This window comes from Caloenas nicobarica, chromosome 1 (genome assembly GCF_036013445.1).
Source record: "Caloenas nicobarica isolate bCalNic1 chromosome 1, bCalNic1.hap1, whole genome shotgun sequence".
In the NCBI taxonomy this organism is placed as follows: Eukaryota; Metazoa; Chordata; class Aves; order Columbiformes; family Columbidae; genus Caloenas; species Caloenas nicobarica.
In genome coordinates this window covers 84,159,107-84,185,675 of record NC_088245.1, presented here as the reverse complement: position 1 = coordinate 84,185,675, position 26,569 = coordinate 84,159,107, and the positions used below count along the sequence as shown (strand labels likewise).

Below are 26,569 nucleotides of genomic sequence, written 5' to 3'. Positions count from 1 at the left end.
TCCCATACGAAGCTATAGTATAAAGCACTGGAGAAATCCCAGACAATTACTGAACACAAGAACACAACTGTCTTGAAGAGGTCCTTAGTGAATGCACACCAAACTGTCAATTCGTGTTACCTACTCTGTACACTTTTTCCTACAGTGCTGTGCACCATAGCATATTCCCCAGGGCATTTCCTCTTTTGAATAACCGACTGATGCTGTTTCTTGGAACACAAAGGATGGGGAGAGATTTCCAGAAACCTCCTTGTGGTGGGCTGACCCTGACTAGCTGCCAGGTGCCTGTCAAAGCCACTCTATAACTCCTCAACTGGACAGGGAAGAGAAAATATGATGAGAGGCTCGTGTTGAGATAAGGACAGGGAGAGATCACTCAGCAAGTATCATCACAAGTAAAACATACTTGACTTAGGGAAATTAATTTATTGCCAATCAAAATCAGAGTAGGTTAATGAGAAATAAACCCAAATCTTAAAACACCATTCCCCACCCCTCCCTTCTTCCCGAACTTAGCTTTACTCCTGATTCTTTCTACCTCCTCCCTGCAAGCAATGAATGGGGATGGGGAATGGGGGCTGCAGCCAGTTCATCACACACTCTCTCTGCCACTCCTTCCTTCTCCCACTCTTCTCCTGCTCCAGCGTGGGGTCCTCCCACAGGAGACAGTCCTCCACAAACTTCTCCAACATGGGTCCTTCCCACAGGCTGCAGTTCTTCATGAACTGGTCCACTGTGGGTCCCTTCCACAGGGTGCAGTCCTTCAGGAACAGACTGCTCCAGCATGGGTTCCCCACGGGGTCACAAGTCTTGCCAGTAAACCTGCTCCAGCGTGGGCTACTCGCTCTGTGGAGTCCTGCCTGGAGCCTACTCTGGCTACGGCCTCCTTCAGGCACATCCACCTGCTGTGACGTGGGGTCTTCCATGGGCTGCAGGTGGATCTCTGCTCTACTGTGGACCTCCACAGGCTGGAGGGGGACAACCTACTTCATCACGGTCTGCACCACGGGCTGCAGAGGAATCTCTGCTCCAGCACCTGGAGCACCTCTTCCCCTTCCTCCTCCACTGACGGTGGTGTCTGCAGGGCTGTTTCTCTCACATATTCTCACTCCTCTCTTCTGGCTGCTGTTGCATATTGTTTTTTACCATTTCTTAAACACCTTATCACAGAGGTGCTACCAATGTTGCTGATGGGCTTGGCCTTGGCCAGCGGCAGCTCCATCTTGGAGCCGGCTGGAACTAGCTCTATTGGACTTGGGAGAAGCTTCTGGCATCTCCTCACACAAACCATCCCTGTAGCCCCCTGCTACCAAAACCTTGTCATGCAAACCCAATACATTCCTTTAACTCAAGTTTCTCGTTACATTTTGTACAGCTTCCTAAACCCACTTTGCTCCCAAATCACCACTGGCAGACTGATATCAACAGGTTGGTTTAATAATAATAATCACAATAATAGTTTGTTGTTTCAGGCATGGAGGAGAGATCTGATATATTATACAACATGTTTGAAAAACAAAGGGATCCCTCCAAACAAACACACCTCATTCTGAGCTTGAGAAGTGCCTAGAAAGGGCAAACTCAGAGACTTCTCCTTCACCAACATGTGAAAAGAGTCCTTCAGAGTACAGTGTATTCACTCACTAGACTGAGCACGTCAACTCCAGCAACATTAGCATAGAGTTCAGGCACCACGAACTCAGGCACCCGCAGCACTTCATGATTATTGCTGGTCTTTATAGCTGCTTGTAGAGACCGGATCAGCTCTGCTGGAGAAGGCCGGTTAGTTGCATTCCACTGCCAGCAGGACTTCATGATGTTGTACCTGTAAGACGGAGAAGTAAGGAGGCACTGGGAATGAAAAGCAACACGTTTTAATAAAGTCATCTCATATTTAAAGCATCTAGAGACCTCCTCTTTTTTCTGCTTCATGTAAAGCTCTTTCCATGACCCTTTCACATTTGCAACCACATAATAATGTGTGGGGACAAAGGCATGCAGTTGTTTGAGAGGATGCCATCTGTGAGCATGGGAAAAGGGAAAAAGATTGTTTGGTTTTCCTTTTTGAAACAGTAACTGAGATTCCTTATGGAAGAAAAAACCTCTGAATATTAAAATAAACAATGTCTTCACAAGAGGAACTATAATGCCCTAGATTGTCCCTGTGGATGCTTTGTTCATTTCAGGGAAAATCCCACAACTTAGAGGAAAAACATACATAAAGTGGCTTACATGGCTTGCTGGCAGCTTGAGGGCTGCTTCATAATGTTCTGTCTCTGCAGGTATGATAAAATGTCAGAAGGTGGTACCTCAGGATATGGTGGAGCACCTGGAATGGAAAAAGGAATTAAGGTAATGGTTGCAGATAGCAGCTCCTGTATAAGAATGCCTTCCTCCCCTACCAAAAGCCATTTTTGCCTACCACAACTCACTCTGACAGAAAGTCTAAAACGAATTGACAAGACTTTGCAAGTTAGAAAAAACAGGATGGTTATTTAAATGGTCCAGCTTTACATTCTGAAATTTGAGATTTTGGGTCTTACTAATTTGCTGCTGCCTTACGTTTTTTTTTTTATTATCATTAAATCTTCTTACCTAATGTAATCATTTCGTACAGTAGAATTCCAAAAGACCATCTGCAACAAAAGAAGACAAAGCAATGGTAAGTTTCCATTCTAGCTAGCTAGCCTAAATACATAAAAATGTTGACGCATGACCTGCAGAAATGAGAAGGGAAGCTATGAGCTATGAAGTGGAGCATTATGCTGAGAATAGATACGCCTTATTGTGAACTTCAGGACATGACATGATGCATAAAGGAGTGAAAGAGACAGGCCTGACAGATAGATTAACTTCTAGCCCAGAAGTTAAATCATACATGTCTGCCTTGATGCTTGGGGGTTTCTTCATGAGCCGCTCTGGAGCCTGCCACTTGACTGGCACAATCTGTGTGACTGAGTTGGCACCATATGTGTGAGTTTCATAGGCAAGACCCAAACCACAGAGCTTAGCAGTGAAGTTGTGATGAAGGAGGACATTCCTGGCAGCAACATCACCATGGAACAAATTATTCTGTTCAAGGTAAGCCTGGAAAGTTGGATAAAGAAAGAGACCATTATAATTTTATTTATTTTAATTTATACAAATTTCACTCAGTTTATGCCTGTCTTCCATGCTGTGGAATAGAGGTGTATACTCACCAAAATAATGCAAGCATATTTGGCTCAGTTTTAACAAAGGACATCTTCAGTGCTCTAGCCAAGAAGACTTAGGCCACCACGCAGACTTGTGTTGCAATCAAGTGAGAAAGAAAAAATGCAGTGAATGTAAGCAGACTTACCAGAGCTGCTGCAACTTGCTGTCCAATTTCATATACTTGCCTCTCAGTGAGGTCATAAGGGACACCATCCATTGTCATTATATCCTAGAAACAAAAGAGCAGACCTTGGATCAAACAAATGCCTTAGCTGTAGGCTACCAGGGAACATTTCCTTCTAATCTAATAAAATGAGTACTGTCTAATCTTATGCTCTGCCAGCTAGTTTCACAATTAGTCACAAATTGACTGAAATATAAGGGTACATGGATGTGTGATGTGGATGGATGGATGGATGGATGGATGGATGGTGTGCCGGGTAAGACAAATACACTAGAGACAACTGGTGGGTAAATGGAAGGGTGGAGAAGAGATGAATAGGTTAGACAGACATGGGCAGAATGACAGTGGAGAATGACAATCCATATGGATGCATGAAAGACCTACTATAAATTAGAATCATGAGTAGAAAAGCACATTGATAACATATGAATTGTTATGTGGTATAAGACTAGATATCCATCTCTGTTACCACCCTGCCTGTAACAGTGACCCTAGGTGGATACCCAGATGAGGGAAAGAGAATAAGGTAAGCACACAATGCTTTTCCTGTGTAGTTTTCCAGCCCCCAACTATTTTCAAGTTAAGGACTTCCTGAGATGGTTACGGTTTCCACATGCTCAGTAACCTTTGAAAGGCTATGGTCCATGAATTCATTCACTCATGTCTTGAACCCATGTGAAGTTTCAAAACCCACAGCAGTCAGTGGCAAAGAATTCCATTAGTCAACTTCCCACTTCATGAAGAAGCACCTCCATTTGTTTGTTTTGTACATGGCACTTACCAGCTTGATTTGCTACCACCTTGTCCTGCTGAAGTAGACAGCGAGCAATCTCTCTGTATTTAGTGTTCCAGGTGTAGGAGGATGATGGATTTATATAGTGACATGGCAGAGTTTTCTTTCTATGCCTTTCTAAATAATGTCTAATATTTAGTTTCTTTTTTGGCTTAACACTTTCATCAGACTTTATATTTTCATATTATACAACCAGTCCTATGATTTCAGTCCTCATCAGCAGGACTGCTTTTCTACATGGGCATAATTTCATTTTTAACTATACTTAATTTCATCTGTACTTTTTATTGGCCAGTCTCTCAGTCTTGAAGGATCTTTCTGCAATTCCTCAAGGTCAGTCCTTGCCTTTACTGATTGGTATCACTAGCAACCTTCATTACCTCCTGTCATCCCATTTTCTAGGTTATTGACACATGCAATGAACAGCACCAGGTCCTAGCATATATAACAGCAGAACTTCATGGTGGACCGCCCTCCATGCAAGTACCAACCTTTCACTTTTATGTTCTGCTTCCTGTGTTTTAATCAACTACTTGTCACTCGATGACCTTCTCCTTGGTGTCATAACTGCTCTGTTCTCTTAAACACATTTGGAGCGGGACATTATTTAAAACTTTTTAGAAATTCAGGTAGCTGTAGCAACTCTCATTCCAACGGTCTGCAAAGTAGGACTTCACTTTACAGAAGTATGTCAACTTCTCCAAACTATATTGTACCAATAGAGATACCCACTAATTCTATTCCAGTTTAGAGTTGTGTAGAACTTATCTGGGGGACAGAAATAGTTTAGACTTATATAGATGGGTGCATGGAGAGATGAAAAGAATCATCTATGACTTATGGACTAGGACTTATGGATAAATATGTACCTAAGGAATCTAGGAAGATATTCTATCATCACTTGTTTTGACTCACCTTCCGACATGTCCATAGAAATGTCAACAGGTCACCAAGAGACACATCTTCCATGATCATATAAAGTGGAAGCTGGTCTACACAGCATCCAACCAGTTCAACCAGGTTCTCATGATGGCCAAGATTTTGATGGAATTTAATCCTTCCCAGGAAATCCTTTACTTCCTGGGGACTAGCCAGTTCTGTAAGAATAAAAAAAAAAAAACCCAAACAAATGAAGGCAGCGAAGAACAGGCCGAGTAGCTTTTACAATCAAGATGAATGGCAATCTTCCTTCGTCCTGCCAAGGCACTCCTTCTGAAACACCACTCTGACTAGCTAACCTGATACTGAACACAGCCTGTTCTTGCACAGTAATGACTCCAAAGTTCTGCTCAGCATCAAGTATTTGATACAGAGATCTGTAACAAAGTGGGCTCTGGCCAAGAGCTTTACCTTGTAAGGCTTTCAATACTACAGTCTTAGTCTCGCCACGCTTCCCAGTTTCCAATTGTGCTCTGTAGATGCTCCCATAGCGGCCATGTTTTATCAGCTGCAAGGTGCCTGGTGAGAGTTTCTCTCGCGGTATCTCCAATTCTTTCAGAGTCAAGGAAGCAGAATTTAGCAGGCTTTCCACAGAGGTCTCACTCAGCTGGATATAGCGGTTCTCTGTTGAGCTGGATTCCTGCTGGTTGTTGTCATGTGCTGACAAAAACAAATACACATGATGCATAAAAGCAGACAGATGAACTCCTGTAGGAGGTGGTAATGTCTGTTTTTCTATCCTCTTTGATTTTTGCTCCATACTGCTTTGGAAATCAGGACAAAGTAAAGAACTGTTATTGTATCTAACCTCACCTGTATCAAACCTATTGTATCTTACCTTCATCTTTTGATGAAAAGGCAGAATGAGTTTGGAGATCTCTGTTTATTATAACTATATAAACTTTATAGATAAGACACATTTGTACTTTATTCCCATGTGCTGAAGCAATGAACATTTTATCACCAGCTACGAGTTGTTATGAAAGTGACATGCACAGGGTGTTCCACTTAAGTCCCTATCTTTGTTCTTAATTACTTCCCCTTCTATAGGCTGAAGAGGCTTTTTCCTCTACAATCCCCAAATCATTTCAGAACTGTATTTTCATTTCCACACAGCAATATGTGTTTGCAGTACCAACAAACCTGTCCCTATCCTCCACCAGTCCCTGTTCTATTTCGTGCCGTCCTCATAGGAAGTGGGAGACAGCAGCGTGAAATTAAGTTTATTAAATGACAGTATACAAAGTGGATTAGCTAGGTGTGATCTACATCAAAACAACTGTCATTCATTATTACCTCAGTGAAACTTTCCTTGAAGTAGCATCTAGAAGGCTGTTCCAGAAACACACTTTGCAGCTCTCAAGTGATGTTACCACAGTACATTAATCAGCCTATATGGTATGTTGTTTCAGGTTTTCTCAGATCCCTCTATACTACAGATGCCACTATTACTACTGCAAGTGGGATAACTCAGGGTTCCCAGTTTTTCTAATGTTCACAAGGATTGCTGAATACTGCTCAGGCTCATCAGAAATGCTACTGCCTAACAGTTCAAGCAATGGGGAAATAGGATTGACTTCTAGCCACTGAAATCACTCTTTCCTCTGGCTGAAACACATTTTTCTACCTTGGTGTCCAGATGATGATGATGATTGCTTCTGCTTTGCTCGCAATCCTCGACAGTGGAGCCAAAGGATCACAGTTAGCACGATGACAAACAAACCCACAAGGAGAACTGGGATAACAATCACTTCAGTCTGATGTTCACGCACAACTATCACCAGAAAAAGAAAATGGGAAGCCAAGGAATTAGTAGCACTGCCTGATACACATTGGTTCTGTATAACAAAGTAGTAATAACCAATTTCAGTAACTTTCAATCCCCAAAGCATGTGTATCTATCCTCTGTTCCTTGGAACAGCAACTAAACAGTGAATATCTTATTTTTCAAAGGTGCTGAGTATCTAAACTGTATGAAACCACTGGGACAATTGCGCATAAGGTCACTTATTTAGATACCTTAATACAGAGGCTAGGAATTGTAGCCACGTGTAAGTATCATCTACCAGTGAAACAGACCAAGACTTGGCAGAGGGAGATGGGAAGGGCTGGATGTTACTGTGCCGTCACAAATACACATGCCATTACAGGTTCAGCTCCTTCCATTAAAATTATAGGGAGCATTTTAGAGAAAACAGGGCATGGTCACCTGGTTTGGATTTGACTGGAAGACATCGCAACTAATAAGGATGTTGCAGGCAACTAACTCTTTTAGCTCCTCAGATTTGGAGGTGGTGCTATTTTTGTACAGGGCAAGATCACATTTCAGTTCCCAAAGATGACAAAGTCATGAAATCAAAATCTCACGAGACTTTTAGGAAGCAGCAGGGAATCTTTAATGACTATTATTATGTCTCATTCAAAGTAGAAATACTCTAAAATGGCTAAAATTCTGTGAGATTAATCCCACCACAAAGGCTACATCCCCTTAAAAGTTTCTACTACACTGAGACACAACGCAGGGAGAGCTCAGTCAAATCCTTCTGTGTGGGGTGGGGTGGGATGCAGGTGGAGAAGGGGAAAGGGCTTGGCCCGCTTTTTAGCAAAACTGGCCTTCCTGCCCAGCATGTGAAAGCTTATTACTTAAAGGAATCTGCGAATCTTACCACATAGCTTGTCATTGCTGTTGCATTCCAGCAGCATGCGTGTGAATCTTTTTACATCCTCTGCCATGTTCAATTCCAAGCACGTGGGTCTCTGACCTCTGTCTTCTGCACAGACAAGAAGAATATTAAAGACATCTATCAGGGGGCGGGATGATTTATGAAGCAACAAGTGAGCTGAATATGAAGCTTTCTACTCCTCATGATCAGTGCTTGCATGAAAAAGCAGCACTAGGACTTCAAGGCTTAGGGAACGATACAGGATATTCACTATCAAATCCTATGAATGGCAGGAGGCACGACCAGAGAGAATTTAAGATTAAGCTTGTTCTGCAGTGCTTCACAAGCAATTGCGCACCTTCAGGCCTAGAGGTTGGCACATGCACAAAAATTCGAAGTCACAAACTTAATTATATTTAAAGAGTAGTTAATACAGCTAATACGCTTCTAGCTAATGCACTTCTTAGAAAGGTTCAGCCTTTTATCTTCTGGTCCACTACAAATGAACAGATCAGTAGCAAGCATACAAAATGTCTGTCATTCTTGACCACAGCCCCTGCCACAACTCATATTATTGCTCCACAACAAAAAGGAGAAAAAAAGTCCTGCCATTAGGGCTCTTCAGTACTAACTCTTTAACACTGGCAGGTCTATAACTAATCTGAAGCACAACATCTGGAACTCTTCTGCATTTGTAGTTGAAAATGCAGGGCCTGTGCAAGCATGCATGTTTCCAGCTATCACTAATCCCTTAGCATGTGCAATCATACACCTACAAAACCTTCTGATTGTGTAAGTACATTTCTCATGTGTACAACCCAGCTCAGACAGGGCTAGATTCACAAGTATATGCCAGCGTCTTCGTGTTGTGCCAAGACTGCAGATTAGATGCAGGTCTCCCAAAACACATCCCTGATGTTGAATTTCAGCTGTTCTGCATTACAGGGGGAGATTATCCCTGCAGAAATTTGTATTTCTGTTCAAATTGGTGTATGCGTTTTTGTTTATTCTCTGGAGAACACACAAGCATTTTAGAAGATGCCCCACTGCTACACTAAGTAGTAATCTTTAAGTAATCTTTACTGAGAACTGAAGTCATAAGACAGGAATAGGCTCTGTGATGCTGCATTGATTTACATTAGTACAGGACCTGGACTACTATTTCTAAATTGTAAAAATCAATGTTCTGAATAGTGATGACTGACAGAAAGGCAAGGCATGTACACTTAGCCACTGTTTCTTATAAACATTGTCAAAAATTTAAGGCTTAACAGCTTCACAAATGGTATCATCTAGAACAATTTATAGGCTTTGAGACTTCTGTCCTGTAAGTACTTCATTTTCAGCTATGAGTTCAAGGCAATTAACTTCAATGGCAAATGTTAATACCAATATATGGCATTCTTACTGATACTAATGCGGTTTTATGGAAGTTGGTGATGGATGGTGAGTTTATTCTCATGCTTAAAATTAACAGTTGTAATGATGCTTTACTGGTTGCACAACAGAGGCAGCAGAAAGAGGAAAACAGAATATATCGGCACTTTAGGGTATCACAAAAGTCTGTTTCAAGTTTTGTTTCCTTTGATTCTTAATAAGCTAGCAAACTCACCAAGTTTCAGGGTGTGGTTACAACACAAATCCAGTCAAAGGAGCAATAATACAGCAATAACACCAAGCTTTTCAGGTACACTGAAAGCAAGCACACTGAGTCAGCCTACCTTGGCTATAACACTTACACACACTAACACACAAATACACAGGTACCAACATAAGAGGAACAGTCCTAGCTTCTTTCACTCTCATTACACACAGAAAGACACATAAGAACAGACATGACAGCATCGCAGGAAAACAGACTTTAGCACCATTAGCCAGCAATCATGTTGCATAATCTGAGTCATAAACAGTCCAACCTCCATCTCAAGACCAGCTAAAGGCTTTGTTTTGCACAGATGCTCACTAGAAATGCATGCTTAAACAATGTGCATGCACTGGCACATACAAGCACACGCATATCAACTTGTACTTACACAGAAACATGCTCATACAGTCACAGAGATCCATGGAAAAAAGCTTTGAAGCAGGAACCATCTCTACACTGGTCCCCTGTCCATAAAAAAGATTCCTACCTACTCCCTTACGCACCTCCCATCAGTGATGCCAGTGGGTGGCACCCAAGTTTTCTAACCATATTCAGGGCAGAACTATAGGATCCAGAAATAAAAACACTGACAGCCATAGGCGCTTTATTTGCACTGGCACTCCCAGTTGTTGCTATTGCTTGTGCAGCTGCACAGGTGTTACCATGTGAAAAGTATGATTAGACAAGTCCATTTACACTCTATGTGTTTATCCTCTTGCAAAACTCAGGAAGAAGGAAAAAAGTTGCACTTAATAAGATAATTCTGAAGTGCCTTTCAGTGCTACTTTTCAGGCCAAAACCAAACGAATCCTCAGATCTTTCTGCAGCTTACTGGTCTAACATTAAGAATATTGCAGTTTCTACATTTCCATCCTCACAACAAGAGCAGAAATCAACAGATCTCACCTTATATATTAAATACATGTTTTTTGTAGTATACCAGTAGGGGACACATGGAGGTTACATATTCAGTGTACAGGTACATACTCATCACAAAGCAGAAAGCATATTGGCAGTGCTCAAATACTTATTTTATTATATGAACACGGTTTTCCAGTATCAAGCCAGCAGAAGGGGGACAAAAATACCTTAAGAGGTTCAAAACCTGTACCTCACTGGAATTCTGATTTTCCTTGTCTGCGTGTTATGTCGTGCCAAGGCCAGTGCTGTCTAGATCATGAGCACAGGATAACATATCCTGTTTTACTTCCATTTAGAATTCGCATTGAACGATTTGTGCAATCACAAGTAAACATCAGCTTAGTTATTCCACTGATTTTTTATTACACTTTTACATACATTAAAATCCATTCAATTGAAATTCTTGAATCTTCATTTCTCTTCATTGTTTATGTTCAAAAACATATTTGCTTCAACAGTCTGCTCTCCTTGCCTGGGCCTATCTACCCTTTCAGATTACTCTGATTTCATCCTCCTTCAGTTGAAACCCATTATTTTCGTTGTTTACACAAAACCTGAACTTCCCTTTTTCTCTTGGACATGCATTTTTTTCATCAAGTCCTCTACCGTGCAGCGCATCAACGTGACTTAACACCTTATTTAAGAAAACTAGTTGGTAGTGCAATATAAAAATCAAACATGATAGGTACCGACCACAGTACTAGGCCACGCTTCCTTCAGAACACCAAGAGAGTTTTGAAAAGGTACTTGTTCCCCTGACCAGAGCTCAGAGGGAGGGAACAGTGTTTCTGCTAAACAGGTTTGGAGAGATGTGGGAGCTTTTGCTGTGGCAGAGGGAAATTAACATGAATTGGCGCAGAGGACAATGCTCAATAACAACGTTCAGATACTACACAGTTCCAAGCAGACAGCAACAACGATGACAGTCAAGCCTTTCTTTGACAAATACCTGAATCCAAAGCCCCATGTCCAAGCAGTGAAGACCGTGGTGTGTAGAAATGGCAGAAGCAGCTGCCCTTAGTCAGTAAGTACATAGCAAAACCTTAGCAGAAGCTAACCTAGAGCCAGCAGCATTTGCAAACTGCTACTAGCAGACTACTTGGCAAAATCAGCGAGGAGCAGCAGTTTCACAGCCCCGCAACAGCGCCAGGTTAATTAGCCCCCACATCTGCCCTATGCGGACACTTCTCTGTGCACATTTGCCAACCTGATGAACATCAGGGGAAAAGGTGGTGGTTTGTTTTCAGCCACATTTTTTGCCAAGCTGATCTGCTGCCCTGGCAATTTAGAAAAAGCACAGATGGCAACACAGGGACAGAGTAAGTAGGTAAAAGATGGCAGATGTGGGGCTGCTTAAACGAGTTCAGGAAGCCCCAATACTGAATGTGAATGTAGTTTTGTGAATGCAGCTGCTCTGAATAAAGTGCTCAGCAATACCAAAAGAAGGGACTGTGTCTTTTCTCTGCTTTCTTCCACCCCTTGTTTCTCTCCCAGATGTGCAATTGATCACAGGTAAACTGATTCAAACCACTAGGCCAGCAGGAGAAACGAACTTTTCTTTTGCCATGGTAATTTCCTGACATTTTAGTGAGTGGTATTAGTTCACCAAGCAATTCAACAAATGCCAGTGCAGGCTCAAGGAAGCAGCAGGAGGACACATCTAGAAGCAGGAACAGGGAAAATGGATCTCCTGCCACCCAGGATGGCGAAAGGCTAATTTGTCTAAAGCTGCATTGTCAAAACATTCCCTGTGTCAGCACAAATACACGGGCACTGTGTGCCAGCATAAGCCCTACTATGATTTGTCCAGTCCCCTGTCATTCATTCCCACACGTATACTGTCCTCTTAGCGCTAGCACAAGCATTCACATGGCAATGAGGTAAACTGGATTGGGAAGGTGCTCCGGCCCAAAATAATCAAACCTCTCTCACATATTATGGACTTGAATTTCTCATCAGTCTCAATTTATGCTATTTAAAGTGTGAGGACATAAGAGTCAAGAAGCCTGAGTGACAGATATTGTGGTGAACACTGAAAAAAAAAGAGAAATATCGAGCCTTATGTGTCCATGGAATACATGGGAACAGATGGCTTGAGAAGTGCATGCACAGAAACTGCCTGATGCTTGCTCCTGCCACATTCAGGAAAACAAGGTGTACATATTCACGGTGAATACACAGTTTTGCCAGTGAATATGTGTGACTTAGGAACTAACATCAGTTCCCATCATCAGTGCAAATGTGTAAATCCTTGAGTATTGATTAACTATTCTGTCTAAAGAAACAGCTGATTAAATTAATTAAATATGATAAAAATAAAGGCCAAGATATATTTGGATCTTCAGTAGACCTTTTAAACTGTGCTATGAGCTGATATGGAAGTTAATGTAGTTATTTCTCCAGACTTCCCAGCCTGCATTAACTGCACACCACTTTCTTATAAAAATATTCTTACAGATGTTTTTCATGCACTAGTTGTGAAGCCCAATTGTAATATGACTACAGGCATGTAAAGAACAGCTGAGTAACTCACTTCAGTCCAGCATACTGCCTGACTGATAAAAGACAAAACAAATCCTTTAACCACGATGCCTTCTAGTTAATTCTTACAGTGGCAGAACCACGGTCTCAAGCTTTTCCAGTCACCATTGCTGTACTGCTTTTATTGTTTTCCTCCTTTTTTATATGACCTTTGAACAGGGCCACCAGTCAAGGCTTAGGGAACCTTTATGCACAGGCGCACTGTCCCAGCCAGGCAGCCGAAAGGGAGGGGAGCGGGCAGGGAATTGCAGGAAGCAAAATGGCAGTGAAACCATTACGCGTGGGCTCAGGACAAACGAGCAGTTGTGCGCGTTGAATGTGAGTGAAGAGGGAGAAGAAAAGCACCACGGAAAAGCCAACAGTGAAACAGGTATTTCTTCCCCTGTAATGTCCACTGTTTTACTAAAAGCAGCGTCCAAAACAAATAAAAAACAAGTCCCACAGGTTTCAAGCCTAACAACTTGATGCCATAAGAATGTACTTCCGCAAAACACTACGTATTTGTTAGAGTACATATCCTGTCTCTTCTGCCTCCAGAAGACCTTGGTGGCTATTTCCAACATCCTGGCAGATCATGACACTTTTGCAAGGTTTCCCCCACCCGTCACATCATCTCACCTCTGACCATAAGCCACCCATAGGCTACCAAGCAGCATCTCCAACTGTTCAGAATGGGAAATTCTGATGGGGCAACTCAGGTTATAACATACCAGAGCCACTTCACTTCTGTCCTGAACACGTATTACTGATAATATACTGCAGCTTGCTGTACTGGCTGTAATAATGTCTCGGCAATAACGATTTGGTCTCTAACTCATTTTTGCAATACCTGGTAACTGTAACACCCTATAAGAAAACAAAGTGTTTCAAAAAATCACCTACGGTGACTCAAGATTTTTTCTTGGTCCACAATTAGACACAGAACCTGAGCATCAAACCTAGGCTAGCTGCAGCTGAAGCATATCATAAGAGTGAAAGAAAATTAGGCTGACCACTTCTGAAGAGCCAGACTATGGAGAAAACAGCAAATAATGAGGTCCATGCTGCTATTTGACCAGGTGAACTACTTAGGGCAAACCTGGCTCCTTTTCAAGGGAGTAGCAGAAACAGGTAGAGTCAGCAGTCACCACTGCATTGATTAGTATGAGTCAGGAGGACTCTGCACTGCTGTGTTTTTATGCTAACATGCTTAGTCCAAACTAGCACCATATCAGTGGAGATACGCAAGTTCTCATGGTGCTACGTTTTGCTTAAACTTAGATCAGCTCAGAGAAAATTAATTTATTTGTGCAGTGTGAGGGAGTCTGAACACAGAAGTGTGAAACGGTACAGAAACTGAATGGTTTCTAAGGCAAAAATATTCTTTTTCTAATGCAGACACAGCCTACTACAGTTTCTGAAAAAGTAACATGTATCTTGATCACGCTCTCCCTGACTTAAGGCCACGAAACATTATTGTTCACAGGTTATCCGCAAAATAAAAGTTAAAATAATAATTTTAAAAGGGAGGCATACATTGACCTGAAGCCCTTAGTGAGCAGGCTGTTTGGAATATGGAGAGTATAGAGGCCAGACTCTCAACAGCACATTCTTACCTATGACTTCCTTTCGTGCAGTCAAAAGCACACACAACTTTTGAAAATACCAACCATTCTGTCTCTTTTTCTGACTGAACTCTGATTTTGGTGGTCGCTGCCAGTAGTAAGCCTGTATTAAACCCTAGCACAAACTTGATACATATATTCTGAAAAACTGTGACAGCAAAAGCTGTGACAGAACATAAGAACGAAGGAGTTTTTCAAAGGACCACGCATACATGTAGTTCTTGTAAAAAACACTGTATGGTAAAAATACTGCATGATATCATATTGCTGCATAATGGCCACAAGGAAACTGAGCTGAAGCTGTGTACACAACTTTAGCTTCATGGCTTCCCAACTTTTGGTTTCTTCGTGCATTTAACATAGATATTGTTTATTATTTAACCAGTAGCTCATGCACACACACACAGATACATGCAAACAAGTAAGCACACAGAAAAATCTAGATACCTGTACCACTTTGGATTAGAGTTAGCTCCCTTAAAACCAAGCAACAGTGATGGAAGTCAAATGCTAATTAATTCTGAATCCAGCCCTAGGCATGTATTACTTAACCAAATACTATACATGTTTAAACACACAGGCATAGCATCGCCCTGCATTGTTTCAGTGAACTGAGACTAATTTTATACGAAACTTATTTCCTTTGTTATATTCTTCCTGCTTAAAATGTGCCTAGAAGTGACTTCATTTAAATCAACCTGCATTTAGAAGACATATCTCTTTTTTTTCTCAAACACCAATACCATTACGATCACAGAAATTTATAAGTAACTTCAATACAAGCAGTAAGTACATACACAGATGTACAGACTTTATGGTACAGCTACATCCTATTTCAGGTCACATATATTATGTTAGTGAAAGTCTTTCTAAAAAATTAAACACTCATTACCTAATCTTCCAGCAGTGTTTTCGCTCACTTACCTGAATTACACCATTTCTCTTGCCCTGCAGTAGTCTTTTCCTGGAGCTCGCCTACTGCCAGTTCCCAGCTTGTCTGAGGCCACTCCTCATAACACTGATGGTTACCTTGTGTGGTTGTAATTCTTATGACTAAGTTCCTCCTCACTGATTTTCCTTTCCCAGACGTGCTCAGCTTCACTTCTTCTCAGCTGTCTCCCCAGGGAGATGGCGTGAGTATACGTCCAACACACGAGCTGGCAGGTAGGCACACACTTGTAAAACGGGTCTGCCTGGCTTCCACGCACCAGCTGCTCACCCGCAGTGACAGAGACAGGCAAAGCAGAGTCCTTGGGCAGGGACTTGCAGTGTAATTTGAAAGGCAGGCAAACAGGAGGGATAGGCTAACGTAACAAGCAGAAATCATACACTTCACATTACAGGTTCATGTTTAGAAAAAAATGGGTTATTGGAACAGAAAATCTGTACAGAAGGCCTAAGACTCCAGACGCTGCAAAAGCTTTCTATCAGGAACACAATCTGCAAATGAGGAAAGAAAGAAAAGACCAATAACACCAAAACATGCTACAACAGAGAGCAGCAATGCAGGCTTTATTCCCGTTCTGCCTTGCTTGTTCATTCCTCTCCTGTGCTCGGGCTGTCCACGCATTCTGCCAGCATTTTCCAGCTCCGCCATCAGCTCTCCCCTGCCCTTCCCTCTGACCAGTCCAGCTCGGAGCTCCCACGTAGCTCTGGCAATGACCCTCACTTACAAACCCTTTTCAAAATCCATCCTGAGCTTCCCAACCAGACTGGATAATACCCTTGAACTTGCCCTGTGACCTTTTCCTGCTATGATGCCCTTGTGGTTACCGTTCTGCTCTGCTGGTGCCCTCAGTCCTCAGCAGCTGTGCAGCGTAATCTTCATTGCACCTCAGTTCCTCAGCATTTTAGTTCTGGGGACTTTCTTCCCACCCAACCCGTGTATGTGAGCCCCTGCTGTTGGCCTGCCAGCTCCCCTCATTGGCTCAGAGATTGTCCTCTCCTATCACTGAAAAATCTTGCGTTAAGAGTTTCAGATTCCTGACTCCTGTTTGTATGAGTCTGTACAAGATTATTTGCTTACCTACTTCGTACAAGTGGGAGGCAGTTGTACTACAAGAGGAAAAAACATGAGACCTATCGCTGAGAGACAAAGTTCATTTCACAGTCAACAACATGCTGCAGGTGGCTTTGAGAAGGTGTAGAAGATTATATGATCTCCGCCAACTGTTTGAACAAAACTTACATACCGTTATTAACACTTAGGTGCTGCATATATTATTTGGCATGGGAAAATTTTAGCTGTGGTAGAGGCAATAGCTTTAGACACTGAAACACAGTAGTTAATTTATCCATAAGAGAGACTGCATATCAATATATTTATACAACAGTATATCCTGAGTTTCTCTCTAGGATTATTCTTCCACCTACTGTCTATGTGTGTAAAACAGTGAAAACCAGGTGTGGTTTTCTTCATTGCTTGATCTCTCTACGGAGACTGCCAGATGTGGGCAAAATAGTATTAGTGAAATAGCCCTGTGATGTGGCCTTTCAACCCCTGAGAAACCAGGCGAGACATCTTCTAGACAGAAAATTTTCTTGAGTTAGAAAGACCATGAGAGCTGCAGAGTGTAGGCTCAGACTCTCGTTTCAGCTTTCCTCTTATTCTGGTACTAAGTTGCATTGATTCTCAGCAGTATTTTCTCCATGAAGGAGCAGAAGATCTGCCCTATACACCATTCTCCATTAAAAAGTGGCTAAAATGCAAAAGTCAGTTCCTCATTTAAATGACTTCTTTACTGAAATGTGTTACTTTCCACTGGCACCTTCCCCAAGGGCAGCTGGGGGAACCTATTCAGATTCCTGTTTAAAAAGAAGATAATTGGCAATATTCTTCCTTTTCCTCCTTTTTTCACAGTTTCTACAGCCCTCAACTGCAGACAAAAGAGTGGGAAAGGCAAAGGGTTAATATTCAAGGTATGCATATGCAAAAGCCGCTGCTTTTAGTTTTCCCAGTCAATCTTTCTGCTGTGCTCCCAGTCAGACTCATTGGAGAAGACAATTTAATGGTTCAGTCCTCAAACTATATAATCATCCTCACTGAGACACAAGCCCTCCTTCTGTTTAGTTAAGGGACAGCAGTCATTTATTGTCAGGTTTTGTCCTACGAAAACCAAACTTCTTCTGCTATAAGTCTTGTATTGTGTGCACATCCACAAAGAAAACACTGCCTGTTTAAATGCTGGTGCCCTTCTCTCTGTTTTTTCCTTAAGTAGTATGATTAGGCGCATTGAAAGGCAGTATACTGGCAGTCTTATTAACAAAAACGTCCTCTTTATCTCCAAGATGGTTATAGCACACCTAGCAACCATCCAAACCACACAGCAGCTACTCAGTGGCCTCAAGATGTGTTTCTGGGCCTAAGCAGCAATTCAACCACAAACCATTCAGTCTCTGTCCTATATGTCCAGGGTGCTAATTTTGCCATTCAACTTCCAGAAGACAAGCATACTCCAAGTAACTGCTGCTGAACCAGAAAAAGCACGCTTCAGATGAAAGGATCCCCTTCTTAAGTGTTGTTATGGTATTTACTTTTTCTGCAGTAATTTAGAGGCAGTAAAGCCTCTTTCACATCCTAATGTAAGATTTAAAATTGTGGCTTATAGCTGTTAGACTGTGACTGATCTTCTGGTCAACCTAAGCCCACAGAGGTTGAAAGGCTCAGTACCTGTGCTAGACATTCATCCTGGAATAGGATGATCTAGAAGTGAAAGAAAAATTCCTGATATTATCCCAAGTTTCTGTTCTGCCTCATGAGCTTTGCCTCTCAATATGGTAGGTCTTTTGACTTGAGAACAATTCATTTGCTTCTTTCATATTCAGATTTTTCTTGAAAATGGTAGTTCTAGTGTGATTTTCAGTTCATCCCTGCAGTTTCTGTTATTTAAAACTTCCAAAGGAACAAAGGCTAGGAGAGGGTAGCATTATATGAAAAGAAGTTTAAAAAAAAAAAAAAGCTTCTCCTTATAAAAATAAAATGACTAAAGGACTATGCATCAGTCTTCTTCAGCCAGTCAAAGGTCCAGCAATTTGCTAGCACTTCACAGAATCACAGAATCACAGAATGGTTGGGGTTGGAAGGGACCTCTGGAGATCATCCAGTCCAACCCACCTGCTAAAGCAGGTACACCCAAAGCAGATCACACAGGAATGCGCCCAGGTAGACATGTCTCCAAAGAAGGAGACTCCACAACCTCTCTGGGCAGCCTGTTCCACTGCCGCGTCACCCTCAAAGTAAAGAAGTTTCTCCTCATATTCAGATGGAACCTTCTATGGTTCAGTCTGTGCCCATTGCCCCTCATCCTATCATTGGGCACCACTGAAAGGAGTCTGGTCCCATCTTCTTGACACCCACCCTTCAGATATTTATAAACATTGATGAGATCCCTTCTCAGCCTTCTCTTCTCCAGGCTGAACAGACCCAGCTCTCTCGGTCTCTCCTCATAAGAAAGGTGCTCTAGGCCCCTAATCATCTTCGTAGCCCGCCACTGGACTTCCTCCAGTAATTCCTTGTCCTTCTTAAACTGGGGAGCCCAGAACTGGACACAGTACTCCAGATGCAGCCTCACCAGGGCAGAGTAGAGGGGGAGGAAAACCTCCCTCGACCTGCTGGTCACACTCTTCTTAATGCACCCCAGGATACTGTTGGCCTTCTTGGCCAACAACCTGTTGTCGACCAGAACTTCCAAGTCCCTCTCTGCAGTGCTGCTTTCCTCTGTTTCCTCTGCACTTCCTCTATTCAGGGTTAGGCACATCAAATAATAGTCTTTTTCCCCTCACTTTCCTGCCAAATTAGACCTTATCATTCCCAACTCTTTTCTAGAATCTAAATGGAAATTTCATTTGCACAGTTTCATGGAGTCACTGGCACGGTCAGCTGTTCTCAAACCAGATGCTCTGGAAAGACGCTGAAGGTTGGTTAGATGCTGTAAGTAGGCTACAGTACATTTTTCCCCTTTGGTTTCTTTGGCAGATTTTCCAGGTCCAGAAGCTGGGATTCATTCAACACAGCTGAGAAACTAAGCTAAGGTCATAGCTGCCCTAGTTCTCTGTATAGTTAATACAAGGTCATAAGAACTTCTGTAAAGCAATACAAGTACTAAAATCCCCTTTCCTTACACTGACATCACAGTATAAAGGGTAACCTAACTCCTGATTTACATGTCTTGGTCAAATGTCAGAAGTTATATGCCACACATTTGGGCTAAATTCTGTTGCCTTCCTCTTCTTCAAAGAAATAACCTCCCTGAGCCGGAGTTCTTTGGGCTCCCAAAGTCAGTACTCATCTGCAGTGTAATTCTTGGCCGCAGCCTCTCCTAGAACTCCAGGACTGGCAGATGTACTGTTAGACTGTAAGTTAGGTGCTGCACATTATCACATGCATTCAGTTCACCTCTGTGTAATTTCTGAGTGCTCTTGTCCTTAGCAGCTAACATCCTGAGCACAATATGTATGCATACTCCACTGTTATCTTCATGTTTCCTCTTTCATTTCACATTCTTTTTGTTAAATATGTAAATTTCCCTTTTAAGTTCCTGCTTTTTTACACTGTTCACATATTCCAATGAGGACCCAACAGCTCCTCTTGGCAAAAACCAGAAGCTGGTGAACAGACCTAGGGTGACCTAAACACTCAGTCTCAGGACGGAATAAATTGCAGGGCTTCACATATAAAGAAGCAGAGGAGCCAGCTATCCTCTGGGAAGGATGCCCAGAGACCTTAGAAGAACTAGAAAGTACTTATCACCAAGAGCTGTAACACTGTTACATAAAAATGCATTTAAGAACTATCTCATTTAATAGCGTACTTTTTACACCTGTAATTCACTCTCTAACACATTATTGTGTCCTAATTATAGTGGAGAAAAATCACAAATGAAGAAAGCTATGTTGAGGCTAAACATGCTCCTGTCTGTCATTGTCACTGGAAATTGATTCTAGTACATTTATTATTACGCAGTAGCAAGGTGGCTGCCAAGCTATCAGAATTACATGCATAAACACACTAAATTTTCTGCCCATGTTTTCACAGAGTAATGAAGCAGTATTAAAAAGCAATACCACGCTAGACCAAAAATCAGCCTCCTAACCACATATAAACACACGTACAGCAAGGAGGCCACATCTGGAAGGGAGCTTAAAGGCACAGAATTTAGGAGCTGGGGTTACCTGAGAAATGACTGTGGCACCTCAAACCAAGGATCCATCAGCCTAGCATTATGCCTCAGACAGCTGGCAGTGAGAGCACCTATAGGAAAAAAAGGACTATAACATAAAATGATACTTCCCATAACACTTTCCCCAGCCTCCAGTAGCCTGTGGTTCAAGGACCTATTTAGCCAAATATAACTTTTTCTTTCATATGCCTTGAAGGATTTTGCTCAACCACTTTTGAACCTCTGCAAAACTTTAGCAGCACAATGCTCTGTGATAAATTCTGCAGCATTCCTATAACTTGAGTGAATAAATACTTCGTTTGTTTTGAAGATGGATTGCCATCTTCAAACCAGCTACTCAGTTGGCAGTGAAACGAGTGGTGATACCAAGTGACCAGTCAAGTTTCATTCATGATGAGAACACTAATACACTCAGTCACTTAAAAACAGGACTACGCTTGTGTTTGTGTAGATGAAAAAGTAGAACAAGAGACAGGCCAAACCATTTAAGGTTTGGATACTGATCTGCAATAGGACATGATTTGGAGTGTGAGAACTTCAGAGAAGGGACTTGATTCTCACTGCTATATACAAGGTAATTACTAGTATCAGCAAACTCTTGACAAACTTTCAGTCGTTTCAGTCTTCCAAAAATTTCTAGCCCTTCTTTGCCTAGTCCTGCAAACACCTTCTGGAAGGGACCTTCAAAGACCATCCAGTCTAACCCCTCTGCCATGAGCAGTGACGCCTTCCACTAGACCAGGTTGCTCAAAGCCCCAGCCAGCCTGGCCTTGAACACTTCCAGGGATGGGGCATCCACAGCTTCTCAGGGTAAGCTGTTCCAGTGTCTCACCATCCTCATAGTGATTTCTTCCTTATCACAGAATCACAGAATGTTAGGGATTGGAAGGGACCTCGAAAGATCATCTAGTCCAACCCCCCTGCCAGGGCAGGAACACCTAGGTGAGGTTACACAGGAAGGCGTCCAGGCGGGTTTGGAATGTCTCCAGAGAAGGAGACTCCACAACCTCCCTGGGCAGCCTGTTCCAGTGCCGCGTCCCCCTCATTGTGAAGAAGTTTCTTCTCAAATTTAAGTGGAACCTCCTGTGTTCCACTTTGCACCCATTGCCCCTTGTCTTATCACTGGTTGTCACCGAGAAGAGCCTGGCTCCATCCTCCTGACACTCACCCTTTACATATTTATGAACATTAATGAGGTCACCCCTCAGTCTCCTCCAAGCTAAAGAGACCCAGCTCCCTCAGCCTTTCCTCATAAGGGAGATGCTCCACTCCCTTAGTCATCTTAATCATCTCTAATCTAAATCTACCCGCTTTCAGTTTAAAACTGCTGCCCCTTGTCCTGGTCCCACAAGCCCAGGTCTGAAGTCTCTCTCCATCGTGCAGGCAGGGAGATGGAGGGATGCACACAGAAAAGAAGCAGAGGCACCACCCAACTTTCGAACTTCGGGCCCAGGACGTTAACTCTCGGGTTACTCTCAGGACAACTCCCGAAACAACAGACCATCTGGTGCGACCAGTTTTGCCACGGCCGCAGCTGCCGGCAGCCGCCGGGGACTCGGGGCGCCCACGGCAGAGACGCGCCGGCCCAGCACCGGGCAAGCGTGAAGGGCCGTGCGGCCCGGGGGTGCTGGGGCACAGCCGGAGGGGCCGTGAGCAGGGGTAGGGGGTTACCTCCTGTCGTCCAGCCTCCGGGGAAGGGCGACTACACACCGCGGCAGGCAGGGGAGGAGGCGCTGCCCAGCAAGCCCGCCCTGCCCCGGACGCCACGGCGGTGGCCAGGCCGGCTCAGGGGCCCGCCGTGCCGCGGCCCGGGACCGGTGGTGGGTGGGCTAGAAGGAGGGGCGGCGGGACACGCAGCCCTGTCCCAGCCCGGCCCCGGAGCCGCGGCGTGGGGGTGCGCACCCGTGCCTTTCCCCTGCTGTGCCTCGGCCGCTCAACTCCTGACCCAAGTGCTTGTTTTCGTGAAACACAAAATTAAACCGAGTTCGTGAGCTCGTGAGGGGGCGAGCGCGCAGGAGAAGCCAGAACACCAGGGGGTTTTTTTGTGTCCAGTTCCCGCCCGCTCCTCTCCCTGGCCCCACTGGAGCCGGCCGCCGGCCCGTGAGGCGGGAGGGAGCAGGGCCGGGGCAGGGCCGGGGCAGGGCCGGGGCAGGCGGAGCGGTTGGCGTGAGGTACTGGCCCCAGACTCCCCACCCGGCCGGCGGCTTGGGGAGGGAGGGAACGGGAGAAGGACCTTCCCCCTCAGGAGCGAGCGGGCTGCGGGGTGCAGGCTGGTTAGTGTGCGCAATGGCCGCCCTCTGAGGGCGGGTCCTCACACGGCCCTCGGGCCCGGCCCGGCCGTCCCGCAGTGCCCGGGGCGCCCCGCAGGCCTGGTGGGAGCCAAAGCGTGCCCGGCTGGCGGGGCAGCCAGGGCTTTGGGCTTTTTACGGTCTCGGGGGGGAAGGGTTTGCCGGCACGCAGTTACATAATGAAATGGGTTGTGTGAAGGGACCCTTGAACGCCCAGCACCTCGATAAGGCTTGTCATGGCTTTAAAAAGCTGTAAAGCCGCGATAACCCGTTGCGTTCCTTCTCCGTTTATCGGCAATAAAAACCGGGAAGTGGATGCCCGCTAATTGAGAAATCATACATTAAAAAAGCTGGCGAATGCTGCATGCCGCTACAGTGAAGCTCTTTTCATCTCCTTCATAGTTTCATCCCATCCATTGCTGGTTTCCAGAAAAGGAAGTTAAAGGCAACGCCGTGTGTCACACGTTTGGTTAATATCAAGGTTCTGAAATCGCAAACGTAGGGCCTCTAAAACTGTATTTTTGCCCCAAGCATTTTCCTGAAATTTTCCTACCCAAACCTTGAGTGGAGGTTAGTAAATAATAAGCACTTTGCTGCTTAAATGGTGACAGAACTTGGTGTATACCTGGCTGTAGCATAGAAGTGTGAAATACTGAATAGAAGTGGGGATTTAACAACTAACTTTAAAAATTAGGAATTGCCCTACATCAGAGTATTTGGGAAAGAAGCTTGAAGACAACTGTAACAGGATAATATTTTCTAATGAAGTGTTTGACGCAGTGATCTTTGCTATTACTGATACCAAAATCTTTATTTGGCACCAACATAGCATATTTGAGTGTGATTCTTTCTACTTAATTTCACAATGGACTGAAAATAGTATGCAGCATATAGGTGATAACCAGTAACTTAAAGGTCAGGGTCTTAATTAATTCATGTGTAAACTGAATATATATATATTTTAAAATTTATTATAATGCTACTTTCAGCTGTGAAAATCAACTTCAAAGTAAAATAAAGTATTAAATTCCTTTTTTCCTTGTAGATGGCTGAATCAGAAGCTCAGGCAGGAAACTATGATAACATGGTAAAGATGGTGGAGGACCTGAACAGGGACTTAGAAAAACTTCTGGAGGAAATAGAAAAACTAACAGGTACAGGTCTTTATTAAGAATGGTATGGATTTGTCTACTAGAGTGAAGACATTGAAGATTTATTATTTATTGCAGTAAACTTCCATGTGATAGGAATTTAAGTGGAAACAATCACCATCAACTAATGCCATAATGTTCTTAATTAGGAGGAATAATGCAAATTATCTAGAAGTTTCAGATGGCTCAGAATTTAAAATTAATAGATGATAGATGCTAATGTATTTAATATACAGTGATTAAAGCATAGTATGTAAAATGAGATTTAATTTTGAAAAATGGTGGGATACATAGTACTCCTCAGGTCAGTGCATGACGTGTTTTATTCCTCAGCTAGAATAAAGACTCCTCTGCAAATTTAATCTTAGCCTTGTATGTATAGAGAAGACTGCATATTCCTCACCATGTGCTGCAACAATTCTATCAGAAAATGTGTGCAGCTAACAGGGATAGATGGAAACTGTTAATTAAACTATTTGTAATTGAACATAATTTATGAGTGCTACTGAGAAAACTATAGACAATTTATGGTAAAATAAAAGGGAAAGTATGAAATAGGTCCTAAAACTACTTGCTCTGCTTTATCAGATACTCATTATTTCAAAATCAATATTTCATTTTTAAGGTTGTTCTTAAAACCTTTCATCTCTATGCTGCAGCCTCCTTGATGTTACTCTTCCTTGCCTAATACAAGCCTCCTGACTGTAAGTGGTCTGGAGAGAGGATTATTTGGTTCATTTATTTTAAAACAGTCTGTCGAACCTTTCTTTGTGATTACCTATTTTTTTGGTGATTTTTAAATAGAAGTGTCTATCTCCCATTCTGAAGTACTTTGAGACATTTATAAAGAAGTAATACCAAACGGTCTTTTATTTAATATTCAGTATTACTGTGGCTAGTTTCCACTTTATTTTACAGCAGGCCTTCTCTGACCTAAAATCTGGACTGATAATAATTCACGTCCTTTATTTGTTTATTGAATCAGCCATTGCTTTTATTTAGCCAAAATTCCTGGCTTAGTAGTATCACTGGGTTTGTAGTGCAGGCAACCTGGATGGCATATGACATGGTCGTCATGCGTACCAACCCACACCTGGCCAACTCCATGAAGCGTTTGGAAGATGCCTTCCTGAGTTGCAAAGAAGAGATGGAGAAGAAATGGCAAGAGGTGCTAAGTGAATCTACAGGTGAAAAGCAAACAAAATGAATAAATTTAGTTCAATGATGCTGGCAGAACTACATCCCTTGCAAAATCACTCCAGTCTTTTTGTTTTCCAGCCATGGAAGTTTCGCAGACACTGTGGAAGATGGATTTGCTTTCATCATACTAAAAACTACTTATGTGTATATATCTGTGGAAGGATTTTAATGAGATTACATTCATATATATTTATATTGTTGAAGGTAAAAGGTCACAACGTGTCTATTTTTATTATGCTCATCAGCAATCCTTGTAGTGTGTGTGCACACACAACTCACGTGCTTTCTGTGTCTCTCTTCCTGGAAGATCATACTCACTTCATCGCCAATATATGTGCAATTCTTTAACACCTGAACAAACCGGGGGCAGGGGAGTGCGTGGGGGTACAGCGGACCATCACAGTGGTATTGCACCAGCACATGTCTTTCAAGGAAAACCAAAAAATTATTTTTTTCCAAATGAAAAGCAGGTGAAATTCTAAATTTGCAGATAGATTGGCTTAATTTGATGTGGGATTGCCAATACATGTTCAGTTACAGAATTTTATTATTCAGATAGCTTATGTATAGTTGTTTCATTTTGTTTCTTTGGGTTTTTAAACATTTATTTGGCCTATTTTCCCAGAAAGATTATTCTTTTCAAACCCTCTGAAGATAGCATGTCTCATTTAAGAAAAAAATGTTTATGATTATAGACTGCACTGTATGTGGTGTAGTCTGTGGGATTGCTGCAGAACCCAAATTTACCATGTTTTGAAACATGCTTTTCTCCATATGTTGCTATTGTGCAATATTAAAATAGGAAGAATTCTTTTTCTTTTGTAGTCAAGTGTGGAAAAGAACACCACCTTGTGGCTTGCAGTTAATGCATAAATTACTATTTTATCTGAGATGGAAGTCAGTGCCAAGTTTTGAGGAGAAAGAACTTCCCTTTCACTAAATCAGTCTTTTTTAACTATAAAGTAAGCACCATGTAGCAAGTGAAAGAATCTCCTTTAAAGAGGCATATAATGATTTAATGTACATCTCAATGCTATCTGTCAAAAGTTTGCTAAGTTTTAGACAAAGTGATTTTTTTATTTGTTTTGGGGTGGGTTTTGAGAGGTTTTTTTCATTTTGTTTTGGGGTTTTTTTGCATTGCTACCAACTGTTTCTAGAAGCACAAATGGTTAAGAACATAAACTTCAACCTCTACTCTTTACAGTGGGCTGGTGTTCATTCCAGCCAAGGTAGGACAAAATATTAAAAGCAGAGCAGCACGAGGAA

At 42.7% G+C, this 26,569-nt stretch overlaps 2 protein-coding genes across 7 annotated transcripts; one reads left to right on the top strand and one right to left on the bottom strand.

Annotated features, from left to right (window-relative positions):
• On the bottom strand, positions 1–22,569 carry STYK1 (serine/threonine/tyrosine kinase 1). Of its 3 annotated transcripts, XM_065635028.1 has the most exons (12): positions 22,336–22,569; positions 20,657–20,735; positions 15,410–15,642; positions 7,778–7,882; positions 6,739–6,885; positions 5,523–5,771; positions 5,088–5,269; positions 3,341–3,424; positions 2,879–3,087; positions 2,596–2,636; positions 2,233–2,329; positions 1–1,825 (listed from the first exon to the last, which is right to left on the bottom strand). In XM_065635028.1, the coding sequence occupies exons 4-12, from the start codon at positions 7,842–7,844 to the stop codon at positions 1,621–1,623; spliced, it is 1,281 nt and encodes a 426-aa protein (XP_065491100.1). In that variant the 5' UTR covers positions 7,845–7,882; positions 15,410–15,642; positions 20,657–20,735; positions 22,336–22,569; the 3' UTR covers positions 1–1,620. The 3 variants fall into 3 exon arrangements, with proteins under 3 accessions (XP_065491100.1, XP_065491120.1, XP_065491111.1); XM_065635048.1 differs by lacking the exon at positions 15,410–15,642; XM_065635039.1 differs by lacking the exon at positions 20,657–20,735 and having other exon boundaries at positions 15,410–15,925.
• On the top strand, positions 22,094–26,100 carry SYCE3 (synaptonemal complex central element protein 3). Of its 4 annotated transcripts, XM_065635079.1 has the most exons (5): positions 22,746–22,835; positions 23,355–23,522; positions 23,998–24,106; positions 25,144–25,290; positions 25,366–26,100. In XM_065635079.1, exons 3-5 carry the CDS (start codon positions 23,998–24,000, stop codon positions 25,470–25,472), a joined length of 363 nt encoding a protein of 120 aa, XP_065491151.1. In that variant the 5' UTR covers positions 22,746–22,835; positions 23,355–23,522; the 3' UTR covers positions 25,473–26,100. The 4 variants fall into 4 exon arrangements, with proteins under 4 accessions (XP_065491160.1, XP_065491151.1, XP_065491143.1 ...); XM_065635088.1 differs by lacking the exons at positions 22,746–22,835; positions 23,355–23,522 and adding an exon at positions 22,094–22,171; XM_065635071.1 differs by lacking the exon at positions 23,355–23,522.
• Positions 26,101–26,569: the final 469 nt, after the last annotated feature.